Consider the following 19194-nt stretch of genomic DNA (forward strand, 5'->3'; position numbering starts at 1 on the left):
CTCTACCGCAAAGGATGAGTGATATTAAATTGCGTCCATAAGAGCTCCGAATCTTGTCATTGTTAAAGGATATATAAGACAAGTCACTAATATGCATCGGTTTGATTGGCCTCAGGAGTCATGACTGATCATTGGTCATTATTTCAAATGCATTGGCTTCTCTGTCTAGCCCACCATCTTTTGCCGGAACATAATTTAGTCCCAGAAAAATCATATGCCTTTTGGTCATAGTGAGTGGAGGCTGAACTATGCTTACTCTTTTATAGGGTTGACTGCTGATCTTTCTCTTGTCAATGCAGCAGAACACGCGTCAACAATCTAATGGACTTTACTTAAAGTAATTATAACCAGAACCATTAAACTACTTTGCTAAGTTATGGTAAAATTGGTCAGACTTTCTTATAGCTCGAGGTTGATCGAGGCTATGTAATGATCTACGTACTACTAATATGTCAATGACTAGAAATGCATGGTTTTGGGAATCTTTTGAGAAATATATGGTAAGATTTGTTATAAGCCATAAAGGGTTTAAGATGTGGAATGGTGGGCTTTTGTTGCAAAGGAATCCTGTGCCACCTTTATATGCTACACTAAATGGGATTGAATATAAGCTAGGCCTAAATATGCTATAATCCCATACAACTTGAGTTGCAATTATAAGTCATCAAAATCTAAATAATGGTCTTTATGTTTTTATTTTTTCCTGTTACAATAGATAGCAAAGCTTTAAATTAGATTCTAAATATATAGAAAGATATGACATTTTCTTACTGGTTTTTGGTACACTTTAGACTATGTTTAGTTAAAATGAAATAGATGAGTGACTGGGACAAGCCTTTAAGTTCTATAATTATATTTGGATTACATGTATGAATTGAAAGATTATCATCATGTTGTTTATGTAGGAAAATTAAGAACCGGGGCGGATTAAGACTTATGCAAGGTGAGCAATTGTAAAGGGTCCGATAAAATTAACTCAATCTGCCTATATTTGATAAGATATTTTGAGACATCAATTGTAAGTTTATGTGACGTCTTAGGATTTGGATGTTTATTTAGGGTTCAACTTGGTGTATGACATTTTGACATGATGTATTATTTAGGATTGGATTCAATTTGGTATATGACATTTTGACATGAAAGTTGACGACACTTGTGTAATGCTTAATGACTTTGATCTTTTGATCATTAGTTATAAGGCCTATTTGTTAGATATATATAACACAAGGCCTTCGAAATTCATGATAGCATCTTCAATGAAACTATCACATTGATGTGATAGCTTTGTCATGACAACATATGTGCAATAGTCAGTTAGTCACTGTGTGAGTGTGTGCGTGAGGATAGTGTTATGTTAATTACTTCCCACACGACTCCAAATCAGAAAAGAAAAGTAGAAAACCATAGGATACCACCTTTAGATAAAGTTTCAAATCTCGATTTACATTTTTGTTTCTAATAAAATCATCTGAAAATTCATAGCCCAAAACCAATTAGCCCGATGACTATTCAAAGCCCACCTTTAGTTTGCAATGCAATTTGCATTTTGCAAGTTAGTTAAGCAAATCAAATTAATACTTAATAAGTTAATTAGTCATCAGACTCGTCCGATAAACGAATAATTTCAATATATATATATATATATATATCAAATATAAATATCAAAATAATAAATAACAAAATATGTGAAAAATAACAAAACATAAACAAAATAAATTTAAAAGAATAAACCCCTTTAGTAGTAGAAAAAGAAGTCATAACAAAACTACAATGGATAACAAATTAAATTAAAAGAGATGAAAAATAACAATAACATAATAATTCAATACCAAATAATAAACAAACACGAACAAAATACCAAAAATAAAATTAAAGTGACACACAAAAAAGACCGTATGTTTTTTATATATATATAATTTTACTTAACTTGATTTTTTTTATTAAAGATAGAAAGGAGAGGAATAATATGAATGTGAATAATTAATATAAATTTAGAGTGTATATATAATAATAATTTATTGGGTGAGTTTTAAGGATATTATATATCTTTAAATTTTAAAAAGATTTGTTTTGATAGAAGAAGATTTATGATAAAGTTTTAATTATAATTATTTATTTAATAAGCAAATAAAAAATAAAAAAAATTAGGAAAAAAAAAAGAGAACTCTAAAGTAATTAGTAAGAAGCATTAGGCTTAAAAAGAGCTTTAAAGAATAACCTGACCTCTTCTTTTCGTTATAGTTCCATATGAGAAAAGAAAAGTAGAAAACCATAGGATACCACCTTTAGATAAAGTCTCGAATCTCGATTTACATTTTTTTTCTAATAAAATCATTTGAAAAAACATAGCCCAAAACCAATTAGCCCAATGACTATTTAAGCCCACCTTTAGTTTGCAATGCAATTTGCATTTTGCAAGTTAGTTAAGCGAATCAAATTAAAACGTAATAAGTTAATAGTGATTCAAATAAAAGAAACATCATATTTACAGGTCAGTATTAATCATCATATTCTAAAAGTAGCCACAAATTATAGTTCATCAACACTTTTAGTTTTTCTTTCTAAAAATTGTTATCATTTTTTTTGTAACAAATAAAAACATTTTTTTAGTTGTTCTCTCACTTTTAAAATCTTTTGTCATTTTTGTAGTTGTTCTCTCACAAATTTATCATTTATGTTATTATGTATCAAGAGTTTAACTTAGATGATAAGATCATAACTTAACCCTCTTATTAGGTAATTGTCATACATGGCATGAATGAAAGCAAAACTAGTTCTATGCAAGAAAACAATATTGTTTTTGATGATCATACTGAATAAGTTATGGTCATATTTCGACCTTGCATCAAATCATTTCCACTTTTGTAAGAAGTTTGTCTGATGATACAATTGTTTTATTCTGATGATGAGTCATATTTTCTAATAACATAGTTTTATACTTTTATTTAAAAGTATGTACATTCACATAAAAAAACACTACACCGCAATTACAAAGTATCCAATGTTACAATGAGGATTAAATTACATAAAAACTATTTCAATCCTTCCGATTAGTAGTACGTTCCTTTTTAATGACATAGTGTTAGGTCTAGTCTTTACTCCTTTATAAAGAAAAACACCCATTTTTATTTTTAGTAATTTCTGTCTTTGAAATACCAAAATTGTCCTTGGACATTTCCTTTTCTATTCTCTAATTACACTCTAAACCTTTATTTTAATAATTAACATTTTAAACCCTTATCTTCTAAAAATTTCTACTATCACAATAACATAAACCTACACCAGTTGTCACCTACACCGCCACCACCACCAATCACCGACACCACTAAACCGTCTTCCCCACTACCGCCGCTGCATTGCGCAGGTACCATGCTCGTAGTTTTTATATGCTAAGGCTACATAAAGAAATAATGACATAAAAAAGAAAAAATCCCAAGAGTGAATGACAATTAAACACCAGCGATACTAAAAAAGAGTCAATATCCGGCTTGAAAATTTTAATTTTGCTATAAAATTTGAGATTTTCTAACAACTGCCCCAGGGCAATGGTTTATTTTTTCTTTTTATGGATACTATTCTCGAATGTAATGCTCTAAATCAAAACTCACACTAATCTTTAATATTTTTATTTATTACACTCAAATATTTTACATTAAATACTACAATATAATTTACGTTACTTATTGTCAGCAAGTTAAAAGATATACCTTCTCCTACAATATTTTACATTACTAGCAAATATTATTCAAATCATCCCTAGTATATATCAAAATATAGACAACTTCGTATGCTTTATGTTCATCAAGTTTGGACACAAATATTTTCAATTTTTCATGTTGCACTTCCAATGAGCATATAGCAAATCGTCACTCTTATTTGTAAACAAAATACCATCCAAATAAATAACCCAACAAAAGGTTTTAAAGACTTAAATTCTTCTAATACTTCAAAGTGAAAATAGGATTCAACCCTATATCACTAGCTAAACATTTCTTTCCACTCAAATTTGAAGAACGAGTACCCAAGACCATATTATTCTCTTTATTGCTACATGTGGGTTTCATGTGTCCGCTTTCTTTGCATATTGAACGAGTCTTGATTGTCTTATTTGGCAACTCTTTTCCACCCATGAAACGTCTTTTTTTTGGACGCCCTTTTGTTACGGACTTTGGAGGACACAAAATATCACCACCTTCTAATTGATCGTCCATAAACGTCTCTTCTTGTGACACATTTTGAAACACACCGCCCCTTTGTAATAAATTCCGACACCAACGTAAAGGTAAGTATTCGGGTGGAATTTTAAAACAATCTTTGTGGTTGAGCACCAGAAATATATGCCGACAAAGAATATCCCAAAACTCAAAGTTCTTGCAACTACACAATGCTATTCTTCCATCCCAAAACACAATGTGCCTTTTATGATTTCCTTCATCAAAGTATTTTATAATGAACTCATTACCATGAACTTGAACAATCATATACTGAGTTGCTTTTGCATTTTCTTCTTGAAACTTTTTGAAAGCAAATGGCGTAAGAGCATGAAAAGCTTGTTTCAATAATGGTGACATGATGCTTGAAGAAACATGCTTAACTATAGAGGACATATAATCTTGTGATTCTTTTCTCTTTATCTCCTCCACCGCATGATCAATCTAAAAAATTAACATATGGTTAGTTGCAATAAAATAGTAATAAGTATTTCGCATGATGGATCAATTGTAAATCTCACGTATTCTAAAAATTCAAGTGGTACATAAAGTAATTAACATATAAATCATATTAAATGAAAGAAATGTGGAGTTAACCTGTTTAACAAAATCCTTCAAACTTGTGTGGGATGAAACGAATTTCTTTATGAATGCATTGATACTTTCTGATCTACTAGTGGATGTCATCCCTCCGAAAAAATACTCACGTAAATAAGCTGGTGCCCAAAACTTTCGAATATCATACAAACCCACAACATGTTTTATTCTCCAAATTATATTTTATGACTATTGAGTGCCAATTATGTTCAAACTCTTCAACAGAGACCATCCTATAAACCATATAAAAGTCACTACACTAACTTTGATATGCAGTACGAAGAAGAGCCGTAAACCAACTACTAAACTTTGAGGTGATATGCCATATACAATAACTATGCTTTGTTGTTGGAAGTTCAATAGAAATTGCTTCGGCCATCCATGGATCTTGATCAGTTATAATGGTTTTTGGTGGTTTCTTCATTACCGTTACAAAAATCTACAATAAAAAAATAATAATAATGTTAGTAACAGAACATCATGGAATGCATGTAATATTAGTAGATTATGTACCTTCATCAGCCATCTAAATGTTCGTCTTGTCTCATCGCGAAGGAGTGCACTTCCAAATAACACCGTTTTTCCATGATTGTTAATGCCAACAAAAAGTGCACAAGGCATATCATACGCATTAACCTTGTAAGTGGTGTCAAAAACAACTACATCACTGTAGTTAGTATACCAACTAAAACTTTGAGAATGACACCAAAATAAGTTTTCCAACCTTCTCTCTTCGTCAACTGTGAATACATATTGAAAATTGGGATTTTCTTGTTTTAATTTTTTCATATGATCATTATGATTCGTAGCATCGCTAGCACCAACCATTCTTCTCACTTTTGCAAATAAATTATGAACATCTTTTTCTAGAAAAGAAAGATCTCCATGTTTGACTTGCTTTTGGAGCTCCATTACATTAATGATTTGTCGTACATTAAGTCCGGCATCTTTGAATAGTAAAATTTGATGCTCATCTTCTTTAGTGATATTGCGGTTAGCGGGAAGAAAACGTATTTCATCGGGTGATAGCAACTCATGATTGTGATGTTTGATGAATGTTGTCACATGCCATTCTTCCGGGAATATATCGAAACTTTTTTTTAAAGTAATACGAATATGAGCATTACACTCAAACTTTATAGACTCTCTATTTCGTTGCTGCTTAGAGGGTTCAATTTGTTTGAGTGGTTTTTTACCACCTCGGTGACAATACATATCCCGTCTTACTATCCTATCATTTTTCTTAATAAATCGATCTTTGCGAATAGAAAATCCATTTTTGTAGGCATAGTTTTTATAGAAAAGATGTGCCTCTTCAAAAGTCGAGAAAGTTTGCCCAACAAAAGGTTCATAATTAGTTAGAGTTTCATCACCTTCCTCGGTCGGGGGCTTGTTCAAATCCAAATTAATCATGACTAAATACTCTGCAATAAGAAATTTATACAAACATGGGTGCTACATAAACACTACAAAAGAGTACGTTCTTATGGATAACTATAAAACGGTACGTTCAAAAAAATATAAGAAATTAGTAACAATGTTACATATAAAGAATGAATGTTTAGTTACCTGTGATTTTTGATATGTCTTCCACTCTCTTTCAATACATATTCATTAGAAATGAAAAATATTTGTGTCTTTCTGTAAAGATGAACAAGCCACATATATACAAGAAGTCAATTAAGTATTAAAAGTTGTCTATTATTTGATATTTACAGTGATGATTTGCAATATGATTAGGATATTTTTAAGAAGGTTTGAACGAATCATCTTTTAAGTTGATGGCAATAGGTATTTAATGTAAAATATTTGAGTGTAAATAAAATTATTAAAGATTGATGAGAGTTTTGATTTAGAGCATTAAATTAGAGAATAGTATCCATAATAAGAAAAGTAAACTATTGCCCTTGAGGCAGCGGTTAGAAAATCCCTTTTTTTAATGTATTTTTAAAGTTTACTCTCTTTTAAATCTTTTCGGACAATTTAATTTTATACAGGGTATTTATTTTTTGTTTCAAAATGTTGTATTATTAACTATCTATTGAAGACGTGATAGAATTGAAATCATTAAGGGCACTCGGTTGACAAAAACTTCGATCTAGATAATTATTAAGTTGTCAACATAACATGTTAAAAATCTTAAGGCACTCGGAGTCACATCGGGTTGAAGACAAGCTGGAGGAGCCCGCCCATAAACACCGTCGCCACTTTTATAGGTTCTGTATGGGTTGAGATTAATCGGGCTTATAAGTTGTAGAGGGTATAAAAGCATGTTGCAATTTTTGAACGTTGGGACTGCCATTCAATCTCTAATAAGACCGTTCGGAATTTTTAAAAAAAGAACTCATTTTTTTCCTCTATATATAGACTTTCATTTTTCAAACCAAACCACAACCAAATCTACAGTTTTCTCATATACCACACTTTTCACATGGATTTAAGGAGAAATAAACCATAACAAAAAAACATAGCTAACGGCTCCTAGTACCCTTAGTTTTATGTTTTATTAAAATGTCTGATTAAATCAAATGAAAAAATAAATTTTTTTTGGGATGATTGAAAAAATTGTGAATGCCAAAGAAATGGATTGAGAGGATTGGAGGGGTACAATAAGTTGAAAAAATGTGATTGGTGTGAATTGGAAGGATGAAAATTTCATAGCAATGACTCCTGTTACCCTTAGTTAATAGTTAGTTCTATTTTTTACTTATCCCAATAATCCCCAATTTATTATGGGTTAAGACCGCTAAGTCATAGTAATTTATGCCGTTTAAATAATAAAAAAATCAAACTGTCATAGTTATTTGTATTTTGAGGTATTTATCTCATAAATGATTCCTAATTTGTTATGAGTTAAGTATTATGGAATGTAACTAGTTATTACTAACTGTTTATAATTAAATTGGTGCCCGCGCAATGCAGCGGCGGTGACAATGTGGTTATTAACATAAATACTAATTTTATTGCGGTCGACGATGTGATGAATTTTTACGGTGGGATGTGAAAGGGGGAGGAAGGTACGAATTGTGAATTAAGGTTTTTTTCTATCTGTGTCTACGTGAGAGAAAGATAGATGTTGAATTTTTTTTAAAAGCATTTTAGTCACATTTTATAAAGTAGAAAAATGATGTATTAAGATGGGGATAAATTAGACATATCATGTTCTTAAATTTAAGGGAGGAGGTTGAGTTTGTTTTATTAGGGAACATAGATAAAAATGAATTATAATTTTGGATATCGTACGTTGCTGATTTGATAAAAATGTTCTGATCATTAAAATGACCTATCAAAAACTTACGTCATATGGGTTGTCACATATATAATATTACATGAATTTAATAATTTATCAAATTATCAACATATCTATCAATAAACTAAAACAAAATTGAGATGTTCTTGAAACGACACGTGACGTACCTTGATCGACACGTGTCCTTTTAAATTATTTATTTTATTAAATTATTATTTTTAATTGTATATAGATTCAATTTTCTTATTAGACTTATAATTGAACTCTAATGCTCTGTTGTCGAGTTGGATTATATAAAGAAAAGAAATGAAATAATATGATATGATGAGAATAGAAGATAGAATCCTTTCAAATCATCACAAAAATGAAAAGAAGATTTTTAGGGTGTGCCTGGTTCAAATTAAGGAATGGAAAATGGAATGCAAAAAAATACTAGAGAATACATACTACCATTGCATCAGTATTGTTTGGTTCGTGAAAAGTAATCATTATCATTGTCATTGATCATGTTTGATTCTTAGAAATGCATTATAATATAAGTTTATTTTTCCTCAATCGTCTCTAACAACTCACAAATTTTACACATTCATGTCAGTTAAATTACCATTATCAATAATCAAGAAAAAAAAAATAATGCTAATCAGGAGAACAAAAAAACTATAGATTAAAATATTTTATATACTCTGTATTTGAAAAACTATTAATAGGTGTTAATAATCAAGAGATTAGATATATTAAGAATCGAGTTATATTTCAAAGAGTGAATTTCAAATTTCCCCTCCTTAAACTATAAAAATATCATATATATCCAATTCAAATATAAAATATCATATTTTCCCTTCTTTAAGAGTTATAAATATCATATATACCTAATTAATCAATTTAGTTGCATTTATAATTTTATTAACAATTGTTATACATTTTTAATCCATTAGTGATTATTACATCCATCTTTCAATTATATGTTGGTATCATCTATGCGAATGAGCTACCACAATCAAATCATAGAGCACCTAGATCGGTAAAAAAAAAAAATCTAATATGCATTAAATCTTAGTTTCAAGCCATATAAACAAATTAGTACAAGCATCTAGAAAGACATACAAATACTGATCATATGTCAATAAAAAGAAATGTAAATGTAAACATTACTATTAAATGACGTGAATAAACAATAAAGCAATTTATATCATTTATGTATTTTACTATGAATGTAGGTCATTTTGATTGCATTAATACATGGGTTGACATTTTATTTGAAAAAGAAGAAAGGATAAATTAATTATTGACATATTTTTGTTTTAGAAATTTAAATTTAATTAAAGCTTTCGAATTGGGTATAAATGATATTCTTACATTACAAAGAAGGGAAATATGATATTATTTTTTAAAATTGGACATACATGATATTTTAGTGTTTAAGGAGGGGAAATATGATATTATGTATTTGAATTTGATATATATGATATTTATATGGTTTAGGGAGGGGAAATATAAAATTTACTCCATTTCAAAAACAACTATCCAGTACCTTTCAAAACTAGACATATCAAGGAAAAAAAAAAGAGAAAGAAGTAGTCACAATTCAAGTTACATCATACATCGACCTTAACCCATCTTTTATGGCTCATGAGTTTTTATATTTACCATTAACAGACAAAAGTAATCATCAAAAAATAAATAGATTCATCTTTTGTTGCTGATGTTACTAGTTTGAATTGTTAATTTCATCCATCCATTAATGTCATTAAAGTGTTGTTAAAAAAGTAAAAATATAATAATATAGATACTTTGTAGTATGAATATGAAATATCTGAGTGATTTTTGATCGACCTGTGTTTGATATATGTTGATAAATATTCTCTTTGATGGAGGATGAGTATATGAAAAAATGAGAGATAAAAAAAAAAGAGAACGTGTAGGAATATAAGGCGGGGAAATAAGCGGGCAATCATAACCATTCCTCCCAATTTACTCTATAAGGGATAAAAGTGTAGTGTCAATATTTTGACAAATTGAGAAGTTTTCAACCAATAAGGGAGCGCCACGTGGATTTGCCAAAATGTAGCTAATTCTTGCCAAATGGTTGCCAAAATATGTGGTGTAATGTCATTTCTTGTCAAAACTTGCTACAAAAAAGACAAAGCAAGTAAAAAACAAAAAAACTCTTTACGCTTGCCAATGTTTGCCACAATCGGCCAAAACTAGCCGATCAAACTTGCCGATTGATTTGCCAAAACTTGCTAATGCATGTGTTATACTCTTGCCAAATTGCCAAAACTTGTCAAAACAACTTGCCGATGCTTTTTGCCGACTACACCCTTGCCCCTAATGGCCCATTACCCAATTTTGTTATTCATTAACTACATTGTTTTAAAACAAGCACCATCAACCATTACATTACCCATTCTTCACCACTAAAAACCCCTACCAAGTACCCCATATTCTAAAAACAACTAAAAAATCCTTTGAATCTTATCAATTCATTTCTTTTCCTTCCTTATTTAAAAAAACTCAAGAACTCAACTTATTTTATAATCATTTGGATTCATTTCTTTTCCCCCCTTAGAAAAACTCAAAAACATAGTCTAATTATTTGACTTATTGATACAATAGACAGTATAACCTATTTAATTGATCGTTTTCTCATTAATAATTTGTCTCTTTTTCAATCTCAATTCTTCAACTTCTATTACTTATAATACTTATAATAAGTTATTAATATGAAGATTTCAAAATTTTGAGTTTACGATCCGAAATCACAAGACTATTTGCCGTTAGGCACTATGCTTATAAGTTCTGATTTTGATGTGATTTTAAAAATTTAAGGTAAATCCATAACTCTAACAAAACAATCTACCAATAACTATAAAACAACACCTTAAATTCTTTTTTGAAAAAGTCTCAACCATTTGATGGAAAAAAAAAACTTTCAATAATAACTCTTGGATCATTTGCTGGCTTCATTTTCCATTTTTATTAAACATGGGCTTATGCATAAAATTGGGTCGTGGACTAATATATGTGATGGTTTTCGGATCTCATGATACATTTATACATTTGGCTAGTGCTGTTTTCTATGATATTATACCCCGTATAATTAAGTTCAATTCATTATTATAAAATCACTATGGTTACGGGATTTAATACGATATTATGCCCATATAAAATACACAGATTTTTTTTATAACATTTTAATTAATAAGATAAATATTAAATATATAAATTCAAATGTAAAAAGTATAAATAAAAACAAATTCAACAAAATATAATTCTAGAACATTGAACACATATATCTTATTTCATCTTTTAAAATACTTTTTAATAGACAATGTTTCATATCTCGAATTTGTCCAGTTAATTAAATGATGAAAAATTAAAGATAATCTTCTTAAGTTGATAACCAAAAATTATAATAAATATAAATTAAACATTTAAAGTTAAAAGGTGTAAATTATTGATTAAAATTATATATATATATATATATATATCTATATTTTATAATTTTTAGTGTAAAATTAATAAGCTCTTATGAATCACAAGCTCTTTTAGTTAATAAGCTAAATTAAACATGAAAAGACTAGACTCGATAAATCGAAAACACATAATTTTTTTTTTTACACCCCACTGCGTCGCAGTGGGTTGAGCACTCCCCACTGCGCCGCAATGGAAAGCCTCGGCCCTGGAAGAGAAGTTGCCCCACTGCGCCGCAGTGGGTTTGACACACCCCCATTGCGCCGCAGTGGGAAGAAGCAGAATTCTTTACGTGAAATTCCACTGTGCCGCAGTGGACAAAACCACCCCCACTGCGCCGCAGTGAGCCACCTGATCAGCAACCCTAAACCATTTCAACACATGAACAAACTTACAACCTTCACAAATCAACATGAACTTCATAAAACACTTTTCAAAGATGACCAAGGATGTTATAGACTCAATTTGAACAAATTTACATCATTAACTAGTTTCACAACCCATGAACACCATCAATGGGTCATTTACCCATTTTGACGCCATTTTCGCCCAACATTCAAAATTACAATTTTCAAAAGCTTTACACCTGAACCTTTGCAGAATTACAACCAAAACATCATCATAAAACCAAAATGTACCAAGAGCCAAAGGAGGGGGACGACTAGGCATCTACACCAAAAAATCATCATTCGTCCAAGAATGACCTAAATACCTTCAAGAGTTTCCAAAGTTACTTCAAGCCCTAATTCAACTTCCTTCAATTAACAACACTAGTTCCCTCTTCCGGAATTACCTATAAAAGGGTAAACAACTAAAATATAAGCAAAGGCTTAGCGAATATACTTGCATACATTTACGAATACGAAGGAGGGCGAAGTACAAGGACTTTTACATGTAACCTATGGCATCGTCATGACACATTTACATATTCACCTTGTACACTAACAACACATATATGGATCCATATAAGCTAAACAATCATAACGATCATATCTATCGGGATTCTTAGGCCCCGGAGGTTCTTAGGCCTCATATCACATCAACTATCGGGATTCTTAGGCCCTGGAGGTTCTTAGGCCTCATAAACAATGCCCCACATGGGCTTCATGCAAATCAATTATCATGCTTGGAACATTCACATCTCATGGTAATTGACCCAACATAAACATAAGGGTATGCAAATATACTCACCTCCTCCGCAACAAAGATAATAACGCTAAATGAACAAGCACAAGCAATCTTCAACCTATGATCATATCGTAAAAATGCATAAGCTTACATTCACAACTATGACTAGCTCAACCGAGTCATACTCAATCACTAGCCTTCCTAGACCCAAAACCCAACCCATTTGTCATTGAGTTTCATTTTCTTTAACAAACACACTAGGTAGTTCAACCTACCATTTTCATCAATAATTCCATAACTAGTCAAAATTCATCTTTTCTTGAGAACTAAAATTTATCACATGCCCTCATTATTTTCAAAAACAACATATCATATAACTCAATGACAACTAGGTTAACTAAGGAATTGGGGAAAATTAATCATAATTCAATTTCTAGCAAAATCCCCAATTTGGTTCCTTCATGAACCCTAAATTCAAAAGAAAGATAAAACTAATTTGGGGAATTTTATTACCTCAACAAGAAAGACAATTACTTGGGGTTTTAGATTCGCAATTCCTTCCTCCTTTTCTCCCAATTTTCGGCCACCACCACTAAACCCACAAACCCTAACTTTGAATTCTTGAATAAAGATTACTTGATGGTGATGCTTAATATGATTGTCCTTATCCTTGAATTGAAGGAATTTGACTTGATTTTGAAAAAGAAATGAAAGAGGAATGCATGAAGAATGAAGGTGAGCCAAGGTGGAAGTATGATTCATACTCAAAAGAAGATGTCTGGCACTTCCTAGGGGTGCCACGACCCACTTCTCAATTTGGTGGGTATTTTACCCGCTATCCGCTAAAGTTCCAACTAAATTAACCTCATATCCAAAAATAAAATACTAGGAAATTAATTAAATGTCAAAACTATAAAAATGGGTTACTTTCTTTTACCTTAAAATATTTGGGGTGTTACAAAACAAGCTCTAAAAATTTATAAATTTTTAAGACTTATTTTTATATAAATTTTTATATAAATACTTATGAAGCACAAGCTATTATAGTTATGTCAACATAAAAGGAAAAAAAACCTAATTAGATAAATGAGTGTAAATCTATAATTTTAAAGCTTATCCTTTTAAGAAAAATTACATGTAGAAGTGATGTATTAAATTTGAAACATGTATTATCTATAGAAGTTCTAGATAAAATAAAACAAGTATTAAAGTAAAACTAATAAAACAATAAATTTCTCTTCGTTGAAAATTACCGTGCATTATAAAAATCATCGCACATCAATTGCTTCATGAATCTTTGTGCATCAAATTAACCATGATCTAATGGTCAAGATCTTGATTTAGTTTTACTATACCCAACCCCTACCTATATATTTAACATTACATTATCATTATATAAAGATATATTATACATATTTTCCTAATCGTTTTTTATACGACTTTAAAAAAAATATTATTATCTTATTTTATTATGTCTTATCTAATATTCAAATTATGTTAAATTAAAAGCTTAATATGTTTGTTCCGCGTATCATGCGGGAAAATAATCTAGTGATTATATATATCATTACTGTTTATTATAACTTAGTTTTAATCATCGATTTACTTTAATCACAATTTACTTCATACTCACAAATCCCCATGAGACATATTTAAATTTCTTTATGAATCTATATAGCTATCCTATATCGTACGAGTATCAGTAATGTTAAAAAGCTTTGATTCATCCTTAATTGTAAACATGTAACCCGTTTATTATTCAAGAATTACTCCAAGTTGCAAAACATATGGCTCAAAATCTTACTTTAATATTATTTTATTTTATATATTTATATTTATATGTATGTATTGTCTGCCGTCTGGCTCCAAATTTTTCTTCCCTAAAAAAAAATCCAAATTTCTCAAAGTCACATACTCCATTTCCGGTCATCCCCAAGTAATTAGTTTTATCATTATAATATAAAAATACTAATATATAATTACAACTAATTACTGTATTATTATCAAACCCCAATTCAAATTTCACAAATCTACATTTTATTCAATCCCTTCTTTGATCCCTCAATTTCTTGAGGGAACAAAGAAAAAAAAATATAGAAAAAGCAAAAAAAAAAAAAAAAAAAAAGAAGATAAAAATGGAAAGCATAATGTTAATACCAACATGGCAAGTATATTTCTTGTTTGGGGTGTTCACATGGATTATTTTTTCTTCAATTTTTAATTTCACCAAAAAGATTAGATCTTTAGCACAACCATGTGTTATTCATTGTGTTGTTTCTGGTACTCCTACTATTCTTCAGATCCAGGTATACTTATATCTATATGTATATATTTTTATAATTGGAATTTTATTTTATTTTATTTTGTTTTGCACAGACCCATGTTCTTAATCTCATAAAGTTTTGAAATTTATGTTGAATTTTGGTCATTTTGTGTTATTTTTGTTGTGGGTATGTGTAGAATAGCAGCATTGTTTGAAACTATTGGTGGGTTTTTCAAGAAATGTGAATATTATAGACATTTTATGCAACTAGTTTCTCACACTTTTGCTACTAGTCTTGTAATTTGGTTAGGTTATGAATTATTGATTTTTTATATGTTTAATTTTGGTGGGTGTCATTAAAGGTTTCAACTTGCTTGTTACTGGTGTTGGATTAGTGTTATTTACTTAACTTTGTCTTGAATTTTTGCAGAAATATCAGCATGGTTTTTTGGATGCTTTCTTCTCTGGGCTATCTTGTGTTGTTTCTGTGCCCTTTTATACTGGCTTTCTTCCGTTGCTATTTTGGGTAAGTTTTCGTGATGCAAAAAGTTAACTGTTTATCACTATTTCGAATGGTTCAATTGTAGTGTTTTAATTATGATTACGTAAAAGGGAAGTGTCAAATCTCATGTGTTTCAAATGATATGTTGTTACGTACTCCATCTGAAAAATGCATTTATGAAAAGTTTTAATGTTTTAGCTTCTATGATAAGTTTTCCTTCTCACTAAATATGTATTTAGGTGTACCAAAACCTTTGTATACATTATCATTCCAGCCTTATATGCGTATTTAGCACAGGAAACAAAATAATATTCATATTTCCGTTTAAATAGGTTATGTTTCTGCTTCTTGTATCTATTGAATGGTGTTAGTTTACTATGTAGAGTGGACATGGGAAATTGGCAAGGCAGATGACACTTTTAATGGCGTTTTGTGATTATTTAGGGAATTGTATAAAGGTAAACTGCCATTTTCGTTCTTGATTTTTGTTGTTTTTTGGAGCTTATATATTCGCATTCGCTGAGATGCATAAGTTTGTGTAGGATGTGGTGTCTGCTCCTAGACCCAAATCTCCACCAGTGAGGATACTAACTGCCACAAAAGATGAGAAAGAGAATGCATTGGAATATGGATTGCCGTCTTCTCACACTCTTAATACAGTTTGTTTGTCAGGGTATGTTACCACTTTTTAACGATTTTCTATGTCGATATGTTTCACACTTTCACTTATACTTCTTGATGATTCATGAACTTAGCCAATCTCTCTGCATAAGGTAATAATAAGAGCGTATAGTTCAACCTATATAAGAGTATGTTTCTAAATATGTCTTCAAGTTTAAGAATTTCCCTAAAAACCCCATGGTCATTTACTCTACTGGTAGTTCATGACTTGGTAAAGAGTCTGATTTGTTAAACCGATGTCTAGATTTTCTCCAATGTGTTCTTAGAATGTAAATAGAAGTGGGCAATTTCAACCCATTTACATAAGTCATTTGGTTATAGTTCTGCCTTTTATTGAATGGGTTAAATGGCCGAACAAGTTAAACGGGTCAGAAGTCTCTTATACTGTATTATCAATGCATAAAACCACACACTAATTATACTCAAACAAATCCAAATTTTTTTTGGGATAAAAGTTTTTCATGTCAACCTATCCAGCCTGTACAAGAATTTACTCCTTTGACCCAAACCCTTTCAACTTGTAACCCAGCCCGTAAATATTGTCACCCTAGCTGTAAAACTATGTGTGGGTTGCTAACTTTGTTTTGGAATAGAATTTTTGTGTATGTTCATAATCTTGTTTTCATTTTTTTTCTTTGGATTTTCAGTTACCTCTTGCATTATGTCTTATCATGCCATGAAAGTATGGGTTCATTCTATCACATAGCAGGAATTACATTTGTTTGCTTGTTCATAGGCCTTATTGGTCTCGGTAAGCTTTAATTTGCTTTTCTTATCTCTCATCTTCTCTATTTTGATCAATAGGTTACCACCTGATTCCTTTAATATCTCTTTATAGGAAGAATATATCTTGGTATGCATAGTGTGATCGACATCTTTGGTGGGCTTGTTCTTGGACTAACAATCCTTGCATTTTGGCTTCAAGTTCATGACTCCATCGACAATTTTGTAACTTTAGGAAAAAACGGTATTCTTTCTTTTACTTGAAATTCTCTTTACTTTTATTAGTGAAAGGTAGTTCAGATATTAACTACACACTCACTCTTTTATCAATTAAACCACACATGTGGTCAAATGTTGTAATTATAGTAGTTTCCTTTCTCAACCTATTATTCTAAGCGGGATATATTTTCGTTGTCCAAATAAGACTTACTCTGAGAATATTGTTCTGAGTATTGGCTATTGATTAGCTGCAAAATCTCAGAATGACAAATTATAGGAATCTTATCTTGTATACTTGCACACCAAAAACAATGTCATTAGTAAGTTACAAAATTTAGTCATGAAGAATGCGGCAGGATATAGTTTCTAGGATTTTTATATCATGGAATTAAGAATTTGCTTACATTTTTTTTCCATAAGGATGTGGTTTGACTTGGTAATAGACTAATAGTAGCAACTGACATTTCACTCTTGGGTCCTAATGTTTTTATCTTTGTTGCAGTTACATACTTTTGGATTGCACTTAGCTCATTGTTGCTCTTTGCCTACCCAACACCCAAACATCCAACTCCAAGTTTTGAGTTTCACACGGCCTTCACCGGCGTGGCACTGGGAATCGTAAGAATACAACTCTCTTATGACACCTTTCCCATTGAAATTGCAAGAATTTCTATTTTAGATATATTTTGTCAAATGTGTTGATTACAAAAAAGGTGGTGATATTAACTTGGGTATTCAAGATTACTTGATCTGTCATTATAAAGGTATTTTATTTAAGATATTTGACAGATAGGCAACATCTTCTAATACTATATTACCCAATTATACATTGCAGTTTTCATGGGATAAAATATTAAGCTTAATAAAAAAACCGTTTTCCATTCATTTGGGACGTATGAATGGACAATATATATTTTTTAAGTTTTCATTTGCCTTTTTTTATGTACAACTGCAAATGAAGGCAAAATGAAACGGAATGGGCATAATGAATGGAACATCACAAAAATTGTGTTTTGTATCGTGAACAAGTGTTTGAAGTTCTTGAAAGTTATGTTTAGTGTAAAATTGTTGAGGAAATCAAATACCTACACGAAGAGCATTATGTGACATAGATGCATAGAAAATCTTTTCTTGTGCCTGGTGTTCAGTTGACCAATATACCTGTACCCTTTTTAAACCATTAAATTATCTGTGCAACTTATACTATACCTTGTCTATTGTCCAACTGACTAAATACCCTTTCCTTGGCTGCTTAGTTAATATGTAGAATTATAACTATACTGTATGTACAAATCTATACATTCATGTCTCACAATCAATGATTACACTACTTTCAGGTAACAGGTGTCCAACAAACATACCATCAATTTCATCACGAAAATGTATCACGTTTATTCACGCCTCAACTCACGATTCCAGCCTTTGCTGGCAGAATTCTAATCGGTATCCCAACAATTCTGCTCGTTAAATTCTGCAGCAAAGCTCTTGCAAAATGGATTCTTCCCATTACAGCAAGTGCACTGGGGATCCCAGTAAGATCATCCGGCTATGTTGCAGCTTTGATTGGTTCTTCAGGGGTCAAAAAGTCAAATGAAGTCAAACAGTCTGGCGGGTATCTCCAAAAGATGTTTTTTAGCAGGCAGGACTCGTTTGATGTTGATACTGGCATCCGATTGCTGCAATATGCCGGTCTTGCTTGGTCCGTGGTTGATCTTGTTCCTTCTTTGTTCTCTCAACTCAACTTGTGATAACATCCATAGTATTGTTTTGAGACATTCTATGTGTATATATATTATTCTAGTGCTATGAACTTTTTTGGTCGATATATTGGATAATACCAGATTAATATTGTTATAGGGATTTGTACAACATACAGTTAAGTAATTTATCGCCATGAAATCGCGAAGTTTGGCGTTGTCAAGTTATGTTTAAGTTTCTTGCAACAAGTTGAAGGACAACTGTACAAGTAAGAATATATATGCAAGAGAAACGATATATCCTTTTAAAAATATTCTTAATAGTTCTCTTTTTTACTTTATTCTTTGATTTTAACAAATGTCACATTCTTATTGTTAAGAGGTTTTTTAGTCATTTCGTTAGGAACATTAATCATTTCTCGAGTGCGTGATTCATGGTAACCTTTATT

General features: G+C 30.7%; 1 protein-coding gene and 1 pseudogene across 1 annotated transcript; one reads left to right on the top strand and one right to left on the bottom strand.

Moving 5' to 3' along the window:
• Positions 1-3938: 3938 nt before the first annotated feature.
• On the bottom strand, positions 3939-6221 carry LOC122583590 (annotated as a pseudogene).
• Positions 6222-14770: 8549 nt separating this feature from the next.
• On the top strand, positions 14771-18980 carry LOC122581018 (lipid phosphate phosphatase delta-like). The gene is made up of 8 exons (XM_043753158.1): positions 14771-14966; positions 15354-15449; positions 15809-15883; positions 15968-16098; positions 16754-16857; positions 16945-17073; positions 17551-17666; positions 18386-18980. The coding sequence occupies exons 1-8, from the start codon at positions 14796-14798 to the stop codon at positions 18794-18796; spliced, it is 1233 nt and encodes a 410-aa protein (XP_043609093.1). The 5' UTR covers positions 14771-14795; the 3' UTR covers positions 18797-18980.
• The last annotated feature ends 214 nt before the right edge of the window (positions 18981-19194 follow it).

The sequence above is a fragment of the Erigeron canadensis genome, chromosome 9, assembly GCF_010389155.1.
Source record: "Erigeron canadensis isolate Cc75 chromosome 9, C_canadensis_v1, whole genome shotgun sequence".
NCBI lineage: Eukaryota > Viridiplantae > Streptophyta > Magnoliopsida > Asterales > Asteraceae > Erigeron > Erigeron canadensis.